The sequence below is a fragment of the Saccoglossus kowalevskii genome, chromosome 7 (genome assembly GCF_978046115.1).
Source record: "Saccoglossus kowalevskii chromosome 7, keSacKowa6.1, whole genome shotgun sequence".
Classification (NCBI taxonomy): Eukaryota; Metazoa; Hemichordata; class Enteropneusta; family Harrimaniidae; genus Saccoglossus; species Saccoglossus kowalevskii.
The window spans coordinates 33994390-34018362 of record NC_140647.1 but is presented as its reverse complement, the minus strand read 5'-3'; the positions used below and the strand labels follow the sequence as shown (position 1 = coordinate 34018362).

General features: G+C 35.8%; 1 protein-coding gene across 1 annotated transcript; it reads left to right on the top strand.

The window, feature by feature from the left end:
• Positions 1-194: 194 nt before the first annotated feature.
• On the top strand, positions 195-23487 carry LOC100378444 (serine-enriched protein-like). Its single transcript, XM_085501501.1, has 6 exons — positions 195-706; positions 6004-6058; positions 12967-13183; positions 13623-13867; positions 19061-19218; positions 20209-23487. Exons 3-6 carry the CDS (start codon positions 12996-12998, stop codon positions 20731-20733), a joined length of 1116 nt encoding a protein of 371 aa, XP_085357627.1. The 5' UTR covers positions 195-706; positions 6004-6058; positions 12967-12995; the 3' UTR covers positions 20734-23487.
• Positions 23488-23973: the final 486 nt, after the last annotated feature.

Genomic DNA, 23973 nt, shown 5'->3' with positions numbered 1-23973 from the left:
TTTACACAATTAAATGAGATTTCCTAGCAATACGTATATCTCGGTTATCCGGGTATGTTGGATGTTATCAATGACGTCACCAAATGACCTATTTTAATATGGATTTTATCCGTTACTGCTCGCCGTAAAAACATAATCGACCGTATTAGCGGTATACATACCCGTATGAGACACACTGTAAATACGCATCCGTATTAGCGGTATACATACCCGTATGAGACACACTGTAAATACGCATCCGAGAGGCATTCGCGATTCGTGGCACAGCGTTTCAGTTTTCATCTTCCTGTTTGTCAGATACAGCCAGCGAGGCTCAGCGAACCCAGCGAAGAGATACATCGACCTATTATTTCCACTCGATCGCGCTGTTCGGTATATTTTACTTGTATGCTGCAAGCTGTGATATCTGATAGCGAATACACTTTCTGAATCATTCCCGTAATCGTGCGATCGTGACTCAACGTTCTTCCAAACCGTTAAACGATTGTGCTCCTGAGACTATCTCTCGTTGTCATTCGCAGCTGACACGACAGCGCATCGCTAGTGTATGAGAAGAGCGGGGTAAAGTGTAGTGCTGCTAGCAGATATACCCTAGCATATGTTACGTAAGTTGGGCGGATCGCTGGAATCAGCGGAGGCTCTGATCTGGGCACGGGGACGTTCAACCGAAAGTATTTTATATGCCAACAATCCAAATGATGGTCAGGTAAGGAAAGCCAGTTATACGTGATATTAAGAAGGAGGGGGCTTTCACTTGTAGTCACTCTCAACGTGTGTGAATTATAGTAATCAGTATTTGGTAGCATATTGTGTGTCATAAATATAGTCTATGCTATGACATTGATTTATTGGTGTGTGTGGGAAAGAAAATATACACATACTGATGGGAACTTGTCCACAATGCACCAGAATTGCAATTCAATTGTATGACTTCCACACGTTTCCGCGCAATGTGTATATTTACAATTGATAACTGATGAGTTTTGTCACACTAGGCCCCGATTACCCAGAATTACTTGTTCCCAATCTTTAAGGGGAAAAAATAATGAAATATCAGCGTACTGTCTATTTTATTGGCGGAAAATCATTATAGATCAGTCGGAGATTGTAACCGCATTGTTTTAAACTTTTTCGGAAAATGTTATTGGTTAATAATTTACCACAGACTAATTTAAATTGAAATGTAGCTTTTGGGTAAATTTACATACTCGATAAATCGCAGAAACCGTGTTTAGATGAATTGTAGAAATTGGAAAACGAAGTTGTTTGAATCAACCAGAGTATGAGTGTTTACTGAAGTGTATGATTTCTTGACAATATGGTTGACCTTTCTTCGGAATGCGACGAGATTATGTGAATGTCATTTTAATGAAGTGAATCACGTTATCTGGATTTGCCGTGAAAACTAGTACGGGAAACTCGTACACACTTTGATGAACTATTCAGGATAAAAAAATCATTAAATAACATCAGTTGACTTAAAAACAATGTGATATAAATTACTCTTATAACATTATAATGTAAACGCTTTAATTATTCGCTGTTTTCAAATCGCTTTTTTTTTCGCTGAGAAGTGAAATCCGCTAATTTTAAAATTGAATCCACATGAACATGTAAAACTCATTGTCTCTCTGCAATGTTTGTGAACTTAAACCCCGATTAGATTGCTCGAAGCATCACTTTGAAAAAAATGTAAATAAATGACAGCGAAAATAAATGGTTTTACAGTGTGTCTTGTCACTGCAGAGACCACATCAAACGCAACAGATTTCAACGGAAAAGCAGTCCAAGGCGAGGTGTGTAAGAATTTCAAGAATGGTTTCCGTGGAAATCCAATCAGCTCTCTCGTGGACAGCAAAAAACAAAACCGCACGACTCGGTTTGACCCCCTAAATATTGTAAATAGTGCGTCATTTTCCAAAATACCATGGTTACATAGACAAGGGGAAAAGTGGACGTGTTGACGGCAGAAAGCGGGAAAATATTGGGGGGGGGGCAAGTCACATGGCTTTCTTGTTATAAACGAGATGTAGTGACCATTTGAGAATACATTTAATATATATTCACTGCGGTAAACCAGATTAGAGATGTATAATCAATAATATTGAAATGATTTTTAAAGTTGCATTGTGGGATAATATATAACATTATATAAATTGGAAATGTCTAAATTAAAATGATTAATTGACTGAATGAATTGGGAATATCAGTAATTATATTTAGCCTTTGTTAGATACGCACAGTGTGTTCTTATGAATGATGTTACTGATATTAATGTCTTGTGATGTTCGTAGGGCTTTCGTGTTGATGTTTCCGACGACAGATTTATTCAGGAGAGGTTTGTTTTTATTAAAGGTCGATAGATACATTAGCCGGTCGAGTATGACGATTGTTGCCATTACTACATTTACATTCCAATCACGAAAATCAAAGACATTCACCGTTCCAAATTTAAAATAATCACCAAAATGTGACTTTTTTAGTTTAAAACGACATCACAATTAATTATGGACAAATACAGCATGGAAACCGAAACTTAGAAACAAAATATAATATGTTTATTTTGGTTTATTATTTAACAATATAAATAATTTAATGGAATAAATAAACTATAACCTTTCAAATAAGTTCATTAAGCATTCATTAAGCATTCAGTAAGCATTCAGTAAGCATTCAGTAAGCATTCATTCACGCAAAAGCGTTCACCTAACGACATGTACTGCGCATGTCTATATGCATTGTACATGTGACATGGGACCCAGTACGACGACTGGGGTACAAAATCACGTGACGGAAAATTTGTGAAAGCACGTTAAAACACATTTTCCAACAACTCGTGGAATATGGTTTCTTATCATATAAATCTCGCGTGGTTGTGATGCATTCTGGGATGGCACTGCAAACTTGAAGGTTAAAGGTTAAAGCTTAAACTTCAAGTTGTATTCACTCAGGTTACGAACATGCGTCGATATGAAATATATCACAGAGTAATGAAATATACGGCACAAGTGTATATATACCATATGTCTGGTAATATAACAACATTGTCACACAAGTCTCTGGGCGTCAGGCGACTGGCAAAATGTTAAATGAATATTTACTCTTGCAAACGTTGTCGCATTTGTGAAAATTTAAAACCACCATGATCATGGTTGTGTTTATATGCATTTTTTTCTTTTTTTTGTGTGTGTGCAAAATCTCACATAAAATGCGAACATATACCTTTTTACGTAGGTTGCTAATTAGGTAGACTTCACAGCTCAACAAAGATGCTGAGATCTAGAGTTGACTCGGGTATAATTTATTTATCGAATTGCACACATTACGTAATTATGGCGAATCTATACGAATCTAAGTCCGTTTATACTTTCCCCCTCAAAAGTAGACATTCATTCGAAGCACGGGTTCGTCGATAAACTGACATGTGTGACACGGTACACCAGAGAAGTTTCCCGTAATCTTTAAGTTAGAGTATATTTTCCAATGTTAATATATTCAACATGGTAGATAAACTGACAGTGGATTCTAGTTACATGTAACTATCGCCCTGAGCTGCATATAACATTAAAATTGATACTTTGTACTTTGCATAATGTCATTTTGTATCAAATCTCCCATACGTTAAGAGTACATAGGTAATCCATAACCGCATTTCACCCCAATGGCGGAGCATACTCAACAATTTATTGTGAATTTATCGGTTTGAAAATCAATATCTATGAAATTGTATTTCTGTATATTTGTTTCTGGTTATCTCGTTTGTCGGGCCCTTTGATAGAAGACTACGGACCCTGCAGAAATCAATGGCAATTACTCAGCTGTGAACATCGTCTGCAATTGTTTTCGAGGGGTCGATTAGCCGCGTTGCCATGGCAGAAATTCATGAATAATTAACTGAGAGAGTGTGTTTTTTATTTTGTATTTATGCCAGTGGGTATACCATGTGTTGTATTCGCGCATCGGTTGCTTAAATGGGATAGATTGCGAAAAATTGTAGTTTTACGTTTCTCCGACTGTAGAATAAGTGTGTTGTATACAGATATACGATCACTGTTTCCATGCGGGTACGTTTATTGTTACAAATGTCTGTATATACCTATATTAAATACTAGTAACTAAGACGGTGTAGATAGAAAAACAAGTTTACACAAAGATATCCCTTCTAATATGGGGTGCGGAAGAAACAAATATACAGCACTACAATTTCATAGATATTGATTTTCAAACCGATAAATTCACAATAAATCGTTGGTATGCTCCGCCATTGAGGTGAAATGCGGTTATGGATTACCTATGCACCCTTAACGTATGGGAGATTTGATACAAAATGACATTATGCAAAGTACTAAGTATCAATTTTAATTTAATACGCAGCTCAGGGCGACAGTTACATGTATTTAGAATCCACTGTCAGTTTATCTACTATGTTGAATATATTAACCTTTGAATATTTACTCTTATTTAAAGATTACGAAGAACTTGTCTGGTGTACAGTGTCCCATATGTAGATTAAAAATCAAGTTTACACAGAGATATTCTGAGAACAAGTCCCAATCAAATTGATAGAATAAAACTGTATTTATTAACACTGGGATAAAGACTTTTAGTTTTCGACACTGTGAAATTCTTTTGTTTTTATGCAGAAAAATACAGTATTTTTACCAAGTAAAATAATAATAATAATAATAATAATCAGTATGCACTTATATAGCGCCATATATCCAAAATAAATGTTCATAGGCGCTTTACAAGACAAAAAATAAATAAAAATATTAAATCATGAATAAAACATTAATAGCAACAACAAAGAAAAACTACTGAGTTTCAAAAGTCTGTTTAAAAAGATGAGTTTTAAGTTTCTTCTTAAAAATGTCAATATTGTCAGATAGTTTGATATGTAGAGGTAGTTCATTCCATAAGGCAGGTGCAGCATGGCAGATGGCGCGTTGACCGTAAGATTTAGTATTAATTTTCGGAACGTTCAGGAGAAGATTATTAGTGGAGCGTAGACTGCGGGTAGGTTTGTAAGATGCAAACAGTTCACAAATGTATGATGGTAGGGTGTTGTGAATTGCACGAAAGGCGATTAACATGATCTTGAAATTAATGCGTTGTTGAACAGGAAGCCAGTGTAAGTTGTAAAGAACTTCAGTGATATGGTCAAATTTCTTGGTCCTTGTGATGAGGCGTGCCGCAGTATTTTGAACGAGTTGGAGCTTACGAATCATATTTATTAAAGTTATTCATCATACATGAGTTGTTGAACACACTACATATTTTGTAATTTTATTCAGCTTCTTTCAGTCATAATTCAAGACAAATAAAAAGGCAAAAATATAGAGAATATAGCAAATTGACCTTTTTTTAATATTCTTGTGTAAACGGTAATTATGAAAATTACTTATGAGTGCATAGGGACAAAAATCGTTATGATTTATTCCTAATATAAATTTCAGAATTATCAAAATCCGTTTTTCAGGGTTATTTCTCTGAAAACAAATGCCGAAAACGGAAAGTCTTTATCTTAGTATTTTATAAAAGAAAAACACATACTGTAATTGGTACAGAGAAGCGAATCTTTTTCTTACAGCAACATCATCGTTAAAAATAATCGAAGAGAAGGAAAATCAAAATCAGTCAATTTTTCTATCATCTCCCTTCCAAGTTTCTAACGGCCAACCCCTAAATTCCACCTATAAGCTCGATGATTGGTGGATTCTGATTGGTCTGACTGGTAGGTGTTCGGATTAGGTAGCCAATCAGGTACAATGTTATAAGTCTTATTGACTTCGAGTCTTTGCCTACATGTTACTATATGTTTCGAACATAGGGGAAATTCTGTTGCAATTAAAATGGGAAATGGGTTTTCACGTCAACCCACTGGACTCCCATCAAGGCCCTGACCACTACAATATACATGATTACACATGCAACTCCATTTCCGTCCTTACTTTGAACGTTCAATTACGCATACTAATTAGTATTCCTGTTTTTTATTTGCAGCCGGTCATGTCCTCTGGGAGCAGAAGAGCTGGAAAAGACTAATCATTTCTAGAAGGTGAGTCAGAATGCATCGGCTTCGTACACACGTGTTTCTTTTACCAGAGTTAAAATAGAATATAGCCGCCAGGCAGCCATTATCAGTTTCCAAGCTACTGCCCCCTGGTAGTACTGGCTCAGTGGAGTATGCAAATTATTTTGAAAATGAATACACTGACTCATTGCGTATATACTGTCACTGCCCTTAAGCCCCGGATGTGAATAACACATTAGAAGGAGCGTTTGTCTCAGATGTCTATCCAAACATTTCGTATATCGTGGTCTATCATTTACATATATTCCCATTCATTTGAATCTTAAAAGACACTTGCAGAAAAAATATATATATAATACAACTATGTACTGAATTCGATGATTGTCTGACTGGGATAGTTGTAGCTGCAGTTGGTTTGCATATACTAATAATCTACCGTGGAGAAACTAAGCGTGTGAACCTATATCTGAGAATGCACGCTTCGCGCAGCATGCGTTCAAATTTGGGTTTAAACAAACCGTAGTAGCTTGCTATCTGTGACTAAAACTGTATATTATTAGCCCATGAGCACCTAACTAGGCCGCTGATTTAAAATTATTTATTGTATTGAGGTGAAGGTAACGCCAGGACCTTGTGGATTAACAGTATACAGTTATAGGTAACAAGCGACTATGAACAAAGTTTGGATACGCTTTGACTACGTCGTGTGGAGCCCATATCGAACACTTCAAAGGCTACACACTTCACAGACTTCACACAATACCTATCCTGTAGGATGAAGCACCTCAAGTTGTTTTGGCAGGTTGATTGGTTGCAATAAGAGCCCGCTCTCGGCATTCAAGGCAAAGAATTACTATATTAGTTGTATCTAGTTGTACAGCGCATGTCTGTTTTAATTTTCAGTATTTGTACATTTCGTTGAACTTTGAACCCCGCCTCGCGCCGATAACAAGATGTTTTTCAACAGAAGTAGAATTATTTATCGCCAACGTTACTTATCAGCACAAATACTAAATCTGACGTCGCTGCAACCACTATATTTGGAGAATTATATCGGAATGCACTTTACTATTTAAAAGACATTTATCTAAACCTTTATTAGTTGTCTGAGTCTAAACTTAGATGTCCTTAACACGAGTCAATAGTTCACAGGATATGACTGAGAATGTCATTTCTGCAAACGTACTTGAATTAAATATGAAAAATGTCGCAATAAACTGTCGAACAGAAAAAACACTTCGTTTTGCCTAAGATAATCAAATGACAACGAATTATGAATAATTAAAAAAATTGTGCTAGCACCCAGAACTCGCATGCAACGCTATTGGGTGAATCAGATGGAGCATTCCCAGTAGAAAAAAGGCTTGCGCGGTTTCGCTTGACACAGTAGGTCTTTTCTTAAATATTGCATGACTTGGTGTGTTTTATACTACTAGTACTTGCCTACAGGCAGTTTCTTTATTGGGTTACACAGATACTCGCATCACTCTCTCCTTTCATTTTACAGACATGAGGCTCATAATAGTAGGCGATGAAAACAAAGTATAGCGATTTAATGTATGTAATATATTGCATATTATTGAAACAATTTCTCAACAAAATGCAAATAAGCCGAGTTGCTGACGTTCGGGTCTTTGTTTATGGGTGTCCTTCCGAAAAATAAAATTCTCCCCAGTCGCCGTCTGTTTCGGGCCGATTTCTCGCTATCCGCGCATTTTTACAAGCACAAAATACCTCTCAATAGTGAGTTCTAACAACATTACAAAGGCTGAATGCCACTTTAATGAAAAATAGATCAAATAATTTGTCAATTTCTTGACAATGTTATTGATAATCAATACCATATGTCATATTTTTTGTTATTGGGGCAAATGGAAGTTTTCTATCGCTCTCCCCACGAAGTTGTTGAGAAGCCATCCTGAATCTACTTAATGTAGGCCTCAATGTGTCCCCAACGATTACAGTTAAGACCTACTCATAATTTGTGAACAATTTTCATAAATCGCATGACAATGTTTATTGGTTTATTATGTAAACCATGCAGCTATTGTCTCATTGAACCGTGAAATAACATTCGTTTTTATGTCACACTGACGTATTTTGAGAAACTTGTCATAATACTTTTTTTTAAATCGTTATTTTTAAAACAATTTTACAGAAAAATGTTATTTTCGACACCTTTTAAATAATTCAGGACTGTCACAACGAAAAGTACCCCAGCATTTACAATATATGATTTTTTAGACTACAATTAAAGATATGACTTAATATCTGTGCATAACAACCAATAATGGTAAATGCACTATAATACTGTCAAAATGGCAACTATCCACTAAAATACAACCATCAGTTTCTCGATAATTAGGCTATTGACCCCAATTTATTAAAGTCAATATCAATTGTGATCATGATGGAATACAATTTATTGAAAACATGAATTAATTCTGGGTATTTTCATTTTTGAGTGTACACGTTTCTAATTCTCTATTTGAGAAGTTTCAAAAACATGGGGTAGAAACAAATTGGAAAATAACATATTTTGGGCCGGACGAGCTCAACAATTGCTGTTGTTTTCAGTTCAGTCTCGTTATATTGGTTTAACATACATTGGTGTACACAACGACTTTATTCATTCTTACGTTTTACTTGTAGGTAACAAGAAATTGTCTTATCAACTCCACTAACTGAAACAATATTTCCCAATTTACTTCTTATGTGTACCATATACCATGACACGTTGGCAGGAAGCCGCTCAGCTAGCGTAGATATACACAATTCAACTGTTATGTATTTAGTTCTTGCGCCGATGGTCATTACTGTCACCGTCATAATGTTGAACACAAAAACAGTAACATCATTACCAGCTAAATTGCGGACTGGTTTGCACGCCCGGAGATCGTCGTTACACGATGCAATTACATTCATTCAATCGTTATAATAAATGGCAAAGTTATCCCCACAAATTATGTGCACTTACACAGTCTGAAATGTTATGACACACTGACAGCCACTGGTGCGCGTCATTACGCTCGCTCAATTAGCCGAATCCAGTTTGCGAAATGTTTTGGTGAATCACACCGCCGTCCCTGTTGAGGAACGGTGATCACACTGAGGAATTTATCTGATCTCTACTCTCAATAACCAATTTAATCTACAATCATATCGCCAAGTTTCCGTAGATACAGATACATACTCACACCTCAAAGTGAGTCGGCGAACGAATGACACATATGAGCCTACTCGGCGGTATGGTATGTACATGGTTGTATTCACTAACTCAGACACGGCATCATTGTCATTGACTGTAAACAGCATGTGCTCGTAGAATATAACTTAATAAATGCTGACATTCAAAATGGGTAAGTGGCAGTTCGAATTGTTTCAAAGACCAGAAATGTATCACACGTCGGGTAATTTGTTACATGTATTTATATACCAAATCGACTTCAAACAATAAAACCACACACCTTGTTGTATAAGTACCAGTCAATGGAAACGTGTGTCCATCTATTAAGAAATGAATAAATAATAAATACAGACAGATGTGCAACACGCTGCATTAGTTGGAGCAACATATGACACTGGTTTGCATAGAAAGGATATAACTCGTGTATCGCACACTAAACGGCGGATGTTACAATAAATTAGTTTTTGAACCAGGGATATATTTATGGCATATGGTGACCTTGATTGACCTTTTACATTCTACCCATCCTCATCTTAAAGTATGTGTTAGTACAATGTTTCATGGTGAAAATAATTCAGTAGTATATTTTTTATCTTAATTTTACTGAATTCAGTTCTTTTTTTTTTTTTCATCAAATTTTGCACACACAATTACCGTCGCTCACTACTTGTCATGTAGCAGGCAACTACAACTGACGTCTGATGTTTAATAAACGGCAAAGATCACGTGGTATGTTACGCGACATTCCCGATATTGCATGAAATGAAAACGTTCTCTAATTTCTTTGAGTAGGGAATAATTTTTTGGTTGACATGTTTCTAATTGATTACAAGATGTCCATCCAACTAACGGCTCTTTGAGTCTGAATGGGTCAGTTTAGCAGAAACCTAAATAAATGATGTATACAAATAGAACATGCGTAGAATCGAATATTCAATCTGCTCCGACTATATGACATCGGCACATCTCCAAAGTAAGTTCGCAATTGTGAACTGAAAGTTGTATACTTGTAATTGGCGCATGATTAGTGTTTCTGTGTCACAGTGTTTAAATTGTCTCCTTTGAATTTAGAATTCGGGTGTGAGCGCCCGTCCGTCCGTTCGTCTGTCCGTCCATCAGTCCGTGAGTTCATTCTCAAAATGTATTGAACCTTTTTTTTCCATTTTGGTCCAAACACAATACATTGGATCGTACTTGTTCACGTTAATTTTTTTTATTCGATAACATATAGCCGATTGGCGGCCATTTTGGGCTTAATATAGGTCTAAATCAGTATACTTGACCTTTTTTGCAACTTGTTTCTAGGAGACTGATGACTGCTAAGATGTCATTCAGACTTGGTACGACAACAATACACAATGGGGTTGTAGATGGACAGTGTTGTTTGCTCTAATTTACGATTGCTCTTTGGCGGCCAATGTTTTCACTGTATACCTAGACTTTATCCCTACCTGTTCATACATTATATAATATGAGGTTATTACGAGGATACCTCAAAGTATGCACGAAGACAGTACAGCTGGAGTATCGACCGACGCGCAGCGGAGGTCGATGCGACGACGTATTGTCTGAGTGCATACTTTGAGGTATTCTCGTAATAACCTTATTATTATAGATATTTTCCTTCTAAGGATACATCATGGGAATACCGAAATCCAAAATGTTTAGAACAGAATCAGCAGCCATTTTTTTTTTATTATTAGAGGACGCTTACGCAGGTAATCATTCCATGTTTGGAATACGCATTTCCTAATATGGTAGGATGAAAATATCCCGTAAAATACCGCAAAATTACGGCACGCTGTAACTTATGGCGTTACGTTGACAGATATACCGGTATATTAATATATAATTTAATATCTGGAGTACAATCAGCATAATTACTTAAGATGAGATAAGGAGGAACCAGGAAATTGTAGGGGGTAACAGTTTTCAGTTTAATAGTATTTTGTTTTCAATTTAATCAATAATAGGTTACGTAATTTATTCAGAGAAGAATAATATTATAAATAACAATCAGGCTGGGTTTAGAAAAGATTACTAGATTGCTGATCAAATTTTTACTCCTAAAAAGAGTAGTTAGTGAATACCTGAAACGAAAAGCTTTTGATACTGTCAGGAGGGATGGCTTATTTTATAAATTATTAACGAATGGTATTAATGGAAAATGTTATCATTTAGTTAAAACATGTATAACAATACTAAGACATGCATTCACTTCAGGAAATATCTATGATATTTAACGGGGAGGACGATGAACAGGAATGAACTATAAGGCCAATGCTTAAACGATTTAAATAATACATGGATCAAGTAACATTGAATAATTATAAAATCAACTCCCTATTTTATGCAGATGACCTAGTATTGATTAGGTTTAACTCACAAGAGTGCTGTCACAATTGTAAACTCCAGATAAATCAATATAACAAGACAACGTTTAGCAGACAAAGCTACTAAAGCAATGTGTGTACTGTTAAAAGCAATAGCAAGAACGTTTTTGCATCTTTTTCAAATATCAGGCTAATCGTGTTTATAAGTATTAACAACTTGGAACAAAAATTCTAGGTGTGAATAAATTCTCCTCAATTGCCGCATGTAGAGTTGAATTTCCGTTACTCATAGATATTCAGAAAAATACTGGTGCCGTATTGCATATTTACCAGACAGTAATATTACAAAACAAGCTTTTCAACAAAATTTACATTAATTTACGTGACTGGAAAACATATACTGTCTATCACACCTCAAAAATAAATAAATTATTATTATTATTATTATTATTATTATTATTATTATTATTATTATTATTATTATTATTATTATTATTATTATTATTATTATTATTATTATTATTATTATTATTATTATTAAATCAATGTCAAAATAAATTAAATTATTTACACTATCTTGTTAATAGTGGGTCAAACAAAAGTTAACGCTATAACATTGCCCCCTCTCCATTCTTCCTGTATTGACCTCATGTTCAAGTAAGTGTGACTGTCCAGGTGCATACCATGTACCTTCTTTATACGTTTACGCCATAGGTATTAATTAATGTGATATCATTGATGTCAATATCGGGTTAGTGTTTACATGGATGACCACATTGCGAAAACAAATTGTAAAAACGGAATGTTTTCATCCGATCATTCCAGCACAAGAGTGCGATTGACGTAAGTACACTGGGTATTGACCGACCATAATTACCACATGGAATCGATCCACAATTCCTGGCTTTATCGCGTCTATACACGGAGTTTCCAAGTTGTGGGAGTTGGTTCCTCTTACCTTACGACGATTCCATCAAACCGTGGAGCCTCGTTAAAATCACCTTGTCATTCATTCAAAGATCGGGTTTGTCGGATTGGGCGGGGTTGGTTATGCATCAATGGATCATGTAGTAGTTGAACTGTTTAAGGTAATGACATATACTCATGACAAAAACTGTCAGTCATCAACAAAAATGAATGATCTGTTGTAATGATACTTAAACGGAAGCATACTGACGGAATACAAATTGAGGTGTACTAGTACATTCACACCGCTCAACACAGTCTTCTGAATACTAATTAACAATTAAGTTGCCGGTATTCTATTTATATCGGGTGATTGGGGTGAATGCTTTCATTCAGACTGGCAGAACGAGGCGACAGCTGAAACGCACAAAGCTCAGATTATATGGCACTGGCGCCACACCACCGTTGATCGGGTTCTTAAATTCAGTCTCTAATCTGTTTTAAAGGATAAACACAGATCTACCACGGAGTCACCATGCCGAACTACTATCAACAGGAAAGTAGCGAGTGTCTCAATTCGTCACGATTCGAGAACAAATGTGGTCTGTCCGAAGATCTGAAGTTTCTGGCCAGCATGCCGGAGCTGTGTGACGTAACGTTTTTAGTTGGTGAAAACAAGGAACCCGTATGTGGCGTGAAGGCGATACTCGCTGCGCGAAGCAGGTAAGACAACCCCTCTCAGTGATACCCCTTTAGTCGCGGCTGGGTTCGCAGTCAAATGTCACGCACCAATTAATGTACCCCAAGCCTCGAATGAGGACGTGGAAGAATAACAATTCTACTCCGCGTAGGGGTCAAAATGTAAATGCGCACCCCCTGCCCCAAACTGTAAATTTTACTGCTAAAAATTGTTTAGTGTCTACTCTGAACTATATTTTCCAACAAGCGCCTGGAACCTGACATTTAATCAAGGTATTAATATACATATCAACACAAATCTGAATATTATTAAGCACAGTTCGTTCTCAGGTGACATCTCTCTCTGAAGTTCAAAGATGATTGACGTATATGTACACGCTGTCAATACATTGCACCTACCAACGACATCACAGATAACACTCCGATCAGTTTCAACTCATAGATTTCATTATTGTGTTTTCAGGGTCTTTCACAAGATGTTGTTCATGCCTTCATCATCGAATACAAAGAAGCGGTCCGGGACGGCCGACTTGAAACTGAGCATGCGCATGTTTACCAAACGAAGCGACTCGTTGCCAAACCTGCATCTCATTTCCAATAACACTCCCAAGACGATAATCATACAAGAGTTCGAAGCTGATGTTTTTCGACAGTTAATTGAATATATCCACACGGGATGCGTAACTTTGCAGGCAAGGACGTTGTTAGGTCAGTAAATTACCTGGTTACGTACATTACTACCATAGCAACTGTTTACACACACTCTTTCATGTGTAACATGTGAAAAGTGAAGACATTAAATTGGATTCAGTTAAATTACATCAAATTCAATTTATTTGAAGTTTAATTAAACTCAAATTGCAATCATATATAGTTGAATTTAGTTAACTCAAGTTTAATTAAATTTAATTCAATAGGTTAAGGGGGTAGATACCATTAATTTATATCAACATTAACTCCCAAACCTCCCAAATTTTAATTGAATATCATATTTAAAACTTTAACAATAACATTATAGTTAAAATGTAATGGCTTTATTTATTATATGAAATTAAATTCACGCACAAAATCTTTTTATCAGTTCACTCGCGTGGATTGTCGGAGAGGAAACACGCACCGACTGACAATAACACGTTTACTGTGATATGTATACGGCATCTATAATATGTTACGTAGTGTCTGTCCGTTTATCGGCTACCCACATTACATCACGATATTAGCATTTCCGGTTTGAAAACAATTTTGCATCTTGAATATTTGATGTCGTAATTATCAGATCGGGTCCATGCGTTGGGACTGGAATGCATACGTCATGGCGTCAACACGACCCGCGCGCTGTTCATAGAAGTATGATACTGGTAGTCAGTAAATTACAGACACGTTTCACGAATATACTTTATTATTTAAAGCATATTAATATCACTTGAAAAAAACGTCTAGGGAAGTCTGGAGCAATATAGTGGAAGCAACAACTAAATTAGAACGACTCCCCGGTTACGTGGGATATTTGATATATATTGTATTTAGTGTTTCCCTCACATTAGTCCCACTGGAGGCGTAAATCATGGTGATTATAACACAGCTTGTCAGTATTTGTATGCGCTTTTCCAGGTAGCAATATCACGATCCGTCAACCAACACATTTCCGTCCTGATTTCGATTTTCCTGTAATAACATTTTTTTTCAATGCGTTGTAACGTCGCGTGAGACCAATTGAAAACGCAAAGCAGAGTGACGAGGGTGGCGCTCTAAGAATCTCGTGGCATGAAAAATTATGTTAAAAAATGTAACAGTTTCACCAATTATATGAACTTTGACAAATACAAAATTACAGTTATCTTCAAGTTGTTATTTCATTTTATTTTTATTAGTATCAATGATACTAGTACATATTTACATTTCATTACATCACGGTTACTAAAACAACATGCACTGCACATTTAACTTATTACTGTAAAGGGGGTAATTATTCACTGGGTTTTAATTTAGCTTATTTCGCTGACTGGAAAAATGCGCTAAATTAAAACACAGTGAATATGTAAAATTTAGCATAGAACACATTATCTAAATGACGAAACCGTGAATTTAAAACCCACTGAATATGCCTGAAATGGTAAATCAGTGAAATTTAAACCCAGGGAAAATTAGTCATTTTACAGTATTATTGTTTGACGGAAAATAAAAGTGACCTACCTATCTAAATAAAAGGGTACTATCGTTATATTTTTGAGATTATGACATGACAGTTGTGTGATTAGTATTGTGGGCGTGGTCACGGTAATTTTCATTTTTTTGAAGCATAAACCCTTCCCGAGATGTTTATAATGAACCATGTTACTTATTCATTCATAGTTTATCGTAAACTAAACGTTTTACCTTTGCAGCACAAGCAACAGGAAAAACTGATGAAACATCAAAACACTAATACGCATGCGCAGTGACGTAAACACGTACCAACACAAACAGAACCTTTCAGCGTTTCATCAAACAAATACTTAGTCGCCCATCTTGTTTTTAGAAACAACAACTTTATTACATTTTGCATGACAGGTAATCAATCAGGAAGTTAATAAAAAAAATGGTTGGGGGCGTGAATTCTGGTTCAACATTCTCGTAAATCCTCCATCTTCTGGGCCCAGACATTGTGCGTTGAGGTGACAGTACTCAAGGCTGGCATTAGTTTCAAAATCCTTCCCAGGGGGGGTCGGATATTTAGCAGACTAGCCGATCATGGGATTACGCGCAGCCCCGTGATTGGTAATACCCACAATGCAATAAATCAACCTCTTGTTATTCTCAGATTGCTGCAGGTGCGCAATCGAATTCGTATTTTAGACGTTATGATGAGAATCCGCATTCACTTGAATATGCGTGTGGTGATGTTTGTAGAACAGTTCATTTTCTCAGAATGAACTTAAAAGATTCAACAGCGCAAGAAAACTAATTCAAATTAACTTCTGTATATATCAAATACGCTGAGTCGAGCGAAAAGTGTAAATACTGATTGACATTTTCGTTACCTAGGTTAATCGAACTGCACGTCAAATCACTAATGCTAGGCTCATGTTGTTATTAGTTTGTTTGCTATAATATTAAAACCTTTAATTTCCGGATCTGAGCGCGAAGATCGGAGTGTTATTATTCGTAGTGTGTGTACGATAGACACCAGCAACCTTGTCACTCATTCACACTCCACGTGTTTCAAGATAGTTTCGTTTTCTCGGAATATATTTAGGTTCCACGTCTTTAGAATGCGTGTCTATACACTTACGTTATCATGTAATAACAATACAAAATAATAGTATTATAATAATAGAGAGCATTATAATAAAAACAACATTTACTGGAGTTTGAGTGGGTGCTTTCAGTTTTGAGTGACGATTTTTGTTATTATGCCGCCATCTTGGAATTTAGTCTATTGTGAACGATGCTAGTTCCGCATCCGTCATTCGAATCGCACGGTTTCTATTGTTACGGCTTTAGAGTCTCCAGGAAGAAAGAACAGGCCATATTAAAAGATTAGTGACGGAGAATCATTGGCCGAAACGCCTGGTTACTATGGTGTTGAATAAGTATCTAAAACTAGGATAACCTTCTACCATTCATACTGCCTGTTAGTTGTTCAACTTTCATATTTGATCGTATTTTTATTTGATTCAATTTTATTACAAGTCTTATTTGTTTTGAAAATAAAAAAAAGAAGAAGATAAAACTGAATAAAATTAGAGTTTGCATTGTATGCAAAAATTAACAGCGATCGTGAAAATCATTCTATTATTTAGCATTTTTGCTTTTATCAACTTGAAAGTGGCCAACATAATTTTTGCATTTTTCTGCTTCAAGAAAAACAGATTAATAATAATCTGGGAAGCAAATTGTTATGAAAATATGAAAAACATTGTACCCTAATAAATATCAATCATATTTTCACAAAGTACTTTAAATTACTCACAGGGTTGCAGTAATTTGAGAAGACTAAAAATGACATTATATAGTGAATCAATGCTATGGATTGACGTCATTAACGCAATAAGTTCCAAAGCTGCTGCATTACCAAGTTGCTTACAAGATCTAGAATGAAAACAAAATGAAATCGCATTAAATCGATATTATTTGTTCTAAATAGCGTTATGGAGTGATTTTTACAGGACGGAACGTCGGGTATTACTAATGCCTCGTCACAGTTATGGGTTACAATTTGAACTATGTTACCTGGTGTAGATGGTAGGATATGGACCTTAGGAATTAAAGAGCGGTGGTCGTTGTTTCCCATATCTGACATTGGCGTTGCCATAGTCGAGACATAGAGATTGACCGAGATTACTGTATTTTGTATTTTCAACAAATCATTTTCAAATTTAAATATTTATACATATATATCGGGAGAAGTGCTATTTGCTTCGAGAGTGCAGTTTACTATAATTGTTTCAATATAAATGCATGGCTTCAACTTAAAAACATTCAATATATTCAATTAATACATATACTGCTAACCTATGTACTATCCATCTAGAATCCCCAGCGTCGAGATGGCTCGGTCAACTTTTTCTTTATGAACAGCTTATTTTCATTTTGGTTATGCCTAGAGAATTTGTAATCATTTTTTTGCCAACAAGAATTTTAAATTCAGTTTTAAAGAAAACTGTTTGTTATCCATTATTCTATATCATTGTTAATACGTGAACAAGTTTGTTCTAACACACTACTTCGGTATATGTATGCCTTTGTGTATTAGAACTACACAATATTCAAGTTTATACTATTGCCCTTCTGAAGGGACCAAGGTGTTATTTGTGTAGTTGTTTTAATTGTGTATATGGTTGTTATGGACACATCCATATAAATGAAAGTTGGTCTTTCATTTATAGTTTATGATAAAAAGTATGGTTTTGGTTGGTTTCTAGGGGCGTTATTAACGTGGATGGGATTTTGGTTGGTTTCTAGGGGCGTTGTCAAGGTGGTTGGGAAACGCCGATACGTCCCTGGTTTATAACATTCACCGGGTAACATGTAAACATAAATCATAATTTCATAAATCATAAATCGTAAGACATGCAAACTGTCTTTTCTTCTTCTTTTTTTAAATAAATCATATCAGAGGTACATTACTTGGGGTTTGCAACTCGCATAGTACTGTATGGTGACATCATGTCAAGATCCCATTCAAGTCTCTTCTCGTAGATAGCGAGACTGAGGCTACCTTCTGACATGACACATATAAATGAATGTTCAAGGTTTGTAATAAAAAAAATAAAACTTTTCTTGTCACCATCATAGTGAAAAATGTAATACGTCGAAAATGTACAGAAAATATAGTTCTCCGTCGTAATCCGTCATATCGTGGACATCCCAGTATCCTAGTTACCTCGGGCATGCGCATTCGCATTTTTCTGAGTTGGAACGCTTATGCGAGAGCGAGATTGTGACGGGATCTTGGTATCATGTCACCGTAGTTACAAACCCCAAGTAATGTACCTCTGATCATATCTACCGACCGGGTTGTTAATCCATTTAGATTGCGAAAAATATGGATATGGATCTCCACTATTTTGCGAAAACTAATATTTTTATCGTTTATTACCTTTCTTTATTTCGAAAATGGCGAACAATTCATAATTTGCTAATAATCATGTTTATGCATTTAATGCACCCCTAAAACAGTCGAAACACTGCGTCGTGCTCGATATAAAGGACCCACAGTAACACTAACTCGAACACGCGCTGCGTGTACACTGTAGCACATTGATATTGTCATACACTTGTTATCGAACGAATGATATCGTTTGCCAAAACAAGGTTATTTTTATCATAAATTATATTCTATATCAAAATAAAATATAAAATACAATTATTTGTTATTATCCATATCACCTCATTAAAAGTATCGTAATTTGTTTACAGGTTTGATGAATGCTGCCGATTATTATGGTTTGGACGATCTGCGCCGTGCTTGTATGGGGTTTATGCGATGCTGTATTAACATCGATAACGTAGGAGCACTGCTCTCATCGGCGGAGAAATATATACAGTACAAAGCGACTAAATCGATTGTACAAAGGGTAAGTACCTCGAGTTATGATTGGCTAGTATTGTAGGGGTGAATAAGCGGGAGTGAATATGCGTGCAAATAAATGAATTTGACTTGAATCACCGAGGCTTTGCCGTGTCAGTGTTGATAGTTCTTGGAAAGCTACTTATTTTTATACGCGTGCTTCATTTATGGCGACGTTTAAGTCATCTGTGGATGACATATTAAGAGACATATCTGCTCTAATATCTCCTCTCTTTATTAGTATTGGATGTTATATGGGTTTACTATAACACCCAAGCCCAGTACATGTACGCCACTCTATAAAGTCCAGTCACGTGGCTTATGCCATTCCCATTATGGATTGTTTTTACTGCCTCTCCTTAAAATATGTACTTCAAGATTCGGCTTCTATAGTTGCCAGGCTACCTTGTGTGCGCGGTGGCATCGAGTAAAAGGTTGTTGCTCTTTATATATTTCGTTCATCAACGTGGCACGACAGCGGGTTAACCAACAAATATATTATACTTGCACTAAACGGTCTTAAGAATGATTCGCAAAATAAATCAACCCCCTTTCAATCGCAGAATCGAAACTATCAGAGTTATGTATCGTAGCAATAAGAAAACACGAATCTCGTCAGCTGTGTACAGTCTCTTGACAGCTCTTGTGGTTAAACGCACATATGCTTATACAGTAAAACCCGTATTGTTTACATATTATGCTATTTTTCTAAAATAGCAATATAATTATAATATTATTGACATACCATCTAAATTAAAGTTATGCTAATTCATAAATTGGATTAAATTTGCTAAAATGGAATATAAATAATTGTGTTTAATGGTATATCATGTATAAGTCTACGGTTCACGTAGTAATATATATTTTTTCAAAGGCGGCAATATTCAATCCCGTCAATTCTGGGATTAAAAAAAACACTTAACTCTCCGGCCCATCAATCATGATCGCGATCTCGTAAATTACTTTCTGTTTAACTTTGTTATTCTACAATGTACAGGTATTGGAGTATGTTGATGTAAATGGTGACGAAGTGCTCAATCTCCCAGCATTTGCAACATTACCCGAGCACGTGGTCAGGCTGGTGTTGTCACGTGACGAACTATGTGCCAATGAACTGTCGAAGTTTCGGGCGGCAATATCGTGGGCCACGCGAAACTGTCAGAAAAACCCACACATTACGCTCAAAGAGTCGATGGCAGTGTTTGTAGAATACATATCTTTTTATCACATTCCAACCCTTGCGCTGATGAGGGAGGTACGTTCTTGTGGAGCTGTTCCAGACCAGATAATTATGAACGCACTGGCGTATCAGGCTGACCCATCCAGCGTTGATCCCGCGAAATTCTCGTCCCCGTGTCGTCAAAGCGCCGCGCTAGGCAATCTCGCACCCCGCGAGATATCACCTGGAACTAATTTTGTCGAGACGGATGCTGTGAGCAATAAAACGTGCAGTTTGGAAACGCTCAGTTCTATGGGTTCTGATAAAACAGAAGAAAGCAGAGGAAGTGAAGACACGGAGTAGTTCGAAATGCAAAAAATAAAAAGACATCGAAAAAGAAATGTGTCTGGAAATACATTTGAAGATACACTACCCGAGTGACTCAGGATTGGCGTCAAAACGGCATCAAAAATGTATCTTATTATTCTGTCTTTTGAAAGATTTATGAAGTATATGTGTCACATGACACGGGGGTATTCTGCATACGTGATTTGTATGTTACTTCCGTTATTTATCTGTTTGTATCTGTGAAGCTGTATTTCAGAAATTAATAATTGAATATATCACTACACGCTTTTCACAAAAGAATTTAAAGTGGAACCGTCAGGTCGTACCAATGTCTACTACTATTATGTAAGCCTACCTATAGACCATTTTAATTATGCAGATCAGAATACTTTTATAATTTTAAGTGTATAGTTCAATGACATGCATGCATGCATGATTTCTTCTGTCAAAAACATGACAGACTCCCAACAAGGCGCATTGCGTGACATTTCAGAGTTAATTTGAAACGTCTGGGAATGGTCTCACGGCTCCTGACCTTTTCAAATTGACCCAACTCGTAACGAACCGCGCTTTCTCGTAATTACTGTAAAAGGATTAATTATTCACTGGGTTTTAATTTTGCTTATTTCGCTGTCTGGAAAATGCGCTAAATTAAAACCCAGTGAATATGTAAAATTTAGCATAGAACACATTATCTAAATGATAAAACCGTGAATTTAAAACCCATAGAATATGCCTGAAATTGTAAATAAGCGAACTTTAAACCCAGTGAAAATTAATCATTTTACAGTACCTTATCTGTACTTGTTTACGCTTATCTGAACGTAACGAGGATGTGGTTTAGCCAAGAACTTCCGATACGTGTTAATACCGCTGTTAATACACACTCCTATCTATGATTTTGTGTGACATTTGCACAGCGAACGACAGCCAATCACAAACCCAAGGCAGAGGCACGTGTGCCGTGCTACAAACAACTGAATACATTACTTGACCTTATTTAGAAAATGGCATATAAAGGCCAACTTTGCCTTTTCTCACATTTCTGTTTGGATAAAACAATTCACCAGTTGTCTGGCATTTTTAGTTTTCCTATTGAACTTATAATATGGGCCTTTAATGAAGTAATACTAGTATTCATACAGCGGTAAATCTCAAATCTCCATCAACATACTGGAGCATTATTAATATTTCATTTTGTGAACGCCGGAAACTGTATCGCCGTCTGACTGGAGCTAGCGTAGCTAGCAGCAGCAGCACGTACTTATAACGGAATTTGTTTTTTTTATGTCTGAATGTTCAAAAAAAACAGACAGCATAAATTGTCAATACTTGTATTATGACACAAGCGGATTGATAATTTTCTGAAAATCGTTCGCTCAATCTGCAGTATGACAGGTGTTAGGCCGTCTAACGGAGAGTACAAATCCAAGCTGTCGACAGAGGGCGTATGTTGTTCTAAGCACTATTTACTCGCCTCAGAACTGCATCAATAAATGATTGTTTCTTTTGTTCGACGTTTTATTTATTTACTGACTTTGACAAAAACAATCGTTCGTTTTATATTATAGTTCACCGGTGATGGCGCCTTTATTTTGAATCCAACAAACTGGTCGGATAAACACGTGCTACTCACATACGTTAAATCATAAATTGCACGGAAAGTGTTGTATTACAAAAACTTATTCATAAATGGAAATGTTCAGAATTAATTTAAATGTTATTATGTTCTACTCTGAGAAAATATCAGATTATTGGTCGGTGCAATGAAATTGGTGATTACCATATAATATAATATTACCATATAATTTTTAAGAGGTCTGTGTCATCCGAATGTGACGACTTGCATCTCGATGATATCGATGTATCTCTGGAATTGAAGCCAACGCATGGTTGACTCGTATGTAATGTTGGGACACCTGTTGAAACTGTGAATATGTGACGACCATGCACTCATTCAGGCTATAGAGGGCGTGACGAATGTAGCACTCTACTTGTCTTGTGAATTAACTACTGCTCAAGACTAACTTGATATAATTTTATTGTGAACACGGATTATAAAATTGTATTTGTTGTACCGTCGCACTTCAAAAGTAGAATTCCAAATTGGCTGAAAGTTTAGAATATGGTAGCATACACGTACTGGTGCCAAACATGCTTATAATAATAGTTGTCGTGGCAACAGAACTGTAAATATTCTTTATTGTATTTGTCATACTATAAAGTACTTAATTATTACTAGGAATTGAGTTATTTCCGCTGAAGAGATAAAACAGTGAAAATAATATTCAGTGAAATTTTTTTTGTCCATATATATTGTACATTCAACTCATAAAAATAGTGAAAATTGTCCCATGAATCAGCCAAAATGTCTTTTCAGCGAAAATTAAATCCAGCTAAAACAAAGTATTTTATAGTACAGACAGAACAATAATGTATGATGTGTTTATAACAATGGGCTATAGTTGTAAGAGCCTAGAAATTCGAAAATTTTGAAATGAACAATGATTATCAAATATTATTTTTTGTTTCAGTCTTATGTTGAAAGATTGTAGGTGTATGAACACAGGAATTCGAGACTTGCCGTTTAAAGTACTTTTGGTCGAATGTAGTGCGCCCTCATTTCATGGGTGTCAGAACTGCTCAATGTTATCTTTTGAATCGGTAATCGTGTTTAAAACGCAATATCTGCATCGAATTTTTAATATATTTAGTATCTGTTGGATTCTGTATATATTTTCTGCAAATAACATGTTTGTTTAAATCGTTCGAATGCTGTGGAAGTTGTATGAAAATGTTTTCCAAAGTTGTGAAAGTTAGCTAAAAAAATCAAAACAATTGTTTGCAATGACAAAACATTGCAAGGCTGCAAAAGTTATCAGAAAAGTTGGAAATTTTCGGAGAAAATACAAAAAATGTGATGCAAAGTTGTGAAAATATGCTGGAAAATCGACAATGACATATGTGTGGAAAGTCGAAAATACGTCACAAACTTGTAAAGGTTAGACGCAGTTTCGAAAACAATAAGGTCTGCATTGAAGACAGGCATTCACTTTGACAGGTTACTCTCTATAATTAAAAAAAAGAGAGATAATAAAACAGAAAAGGTTGTACCGTAAGTCGAAAAAGGGATACAAGATAACTGAATTTAAGTCAAAACAATTGTTTTAAACGTCGAATCGTACATTCCAAAGTTCTGAAAGTTAACTGCAAAGTGCGAGAACGATTGTAAAAAAATGAACAATTGGTTGAAAA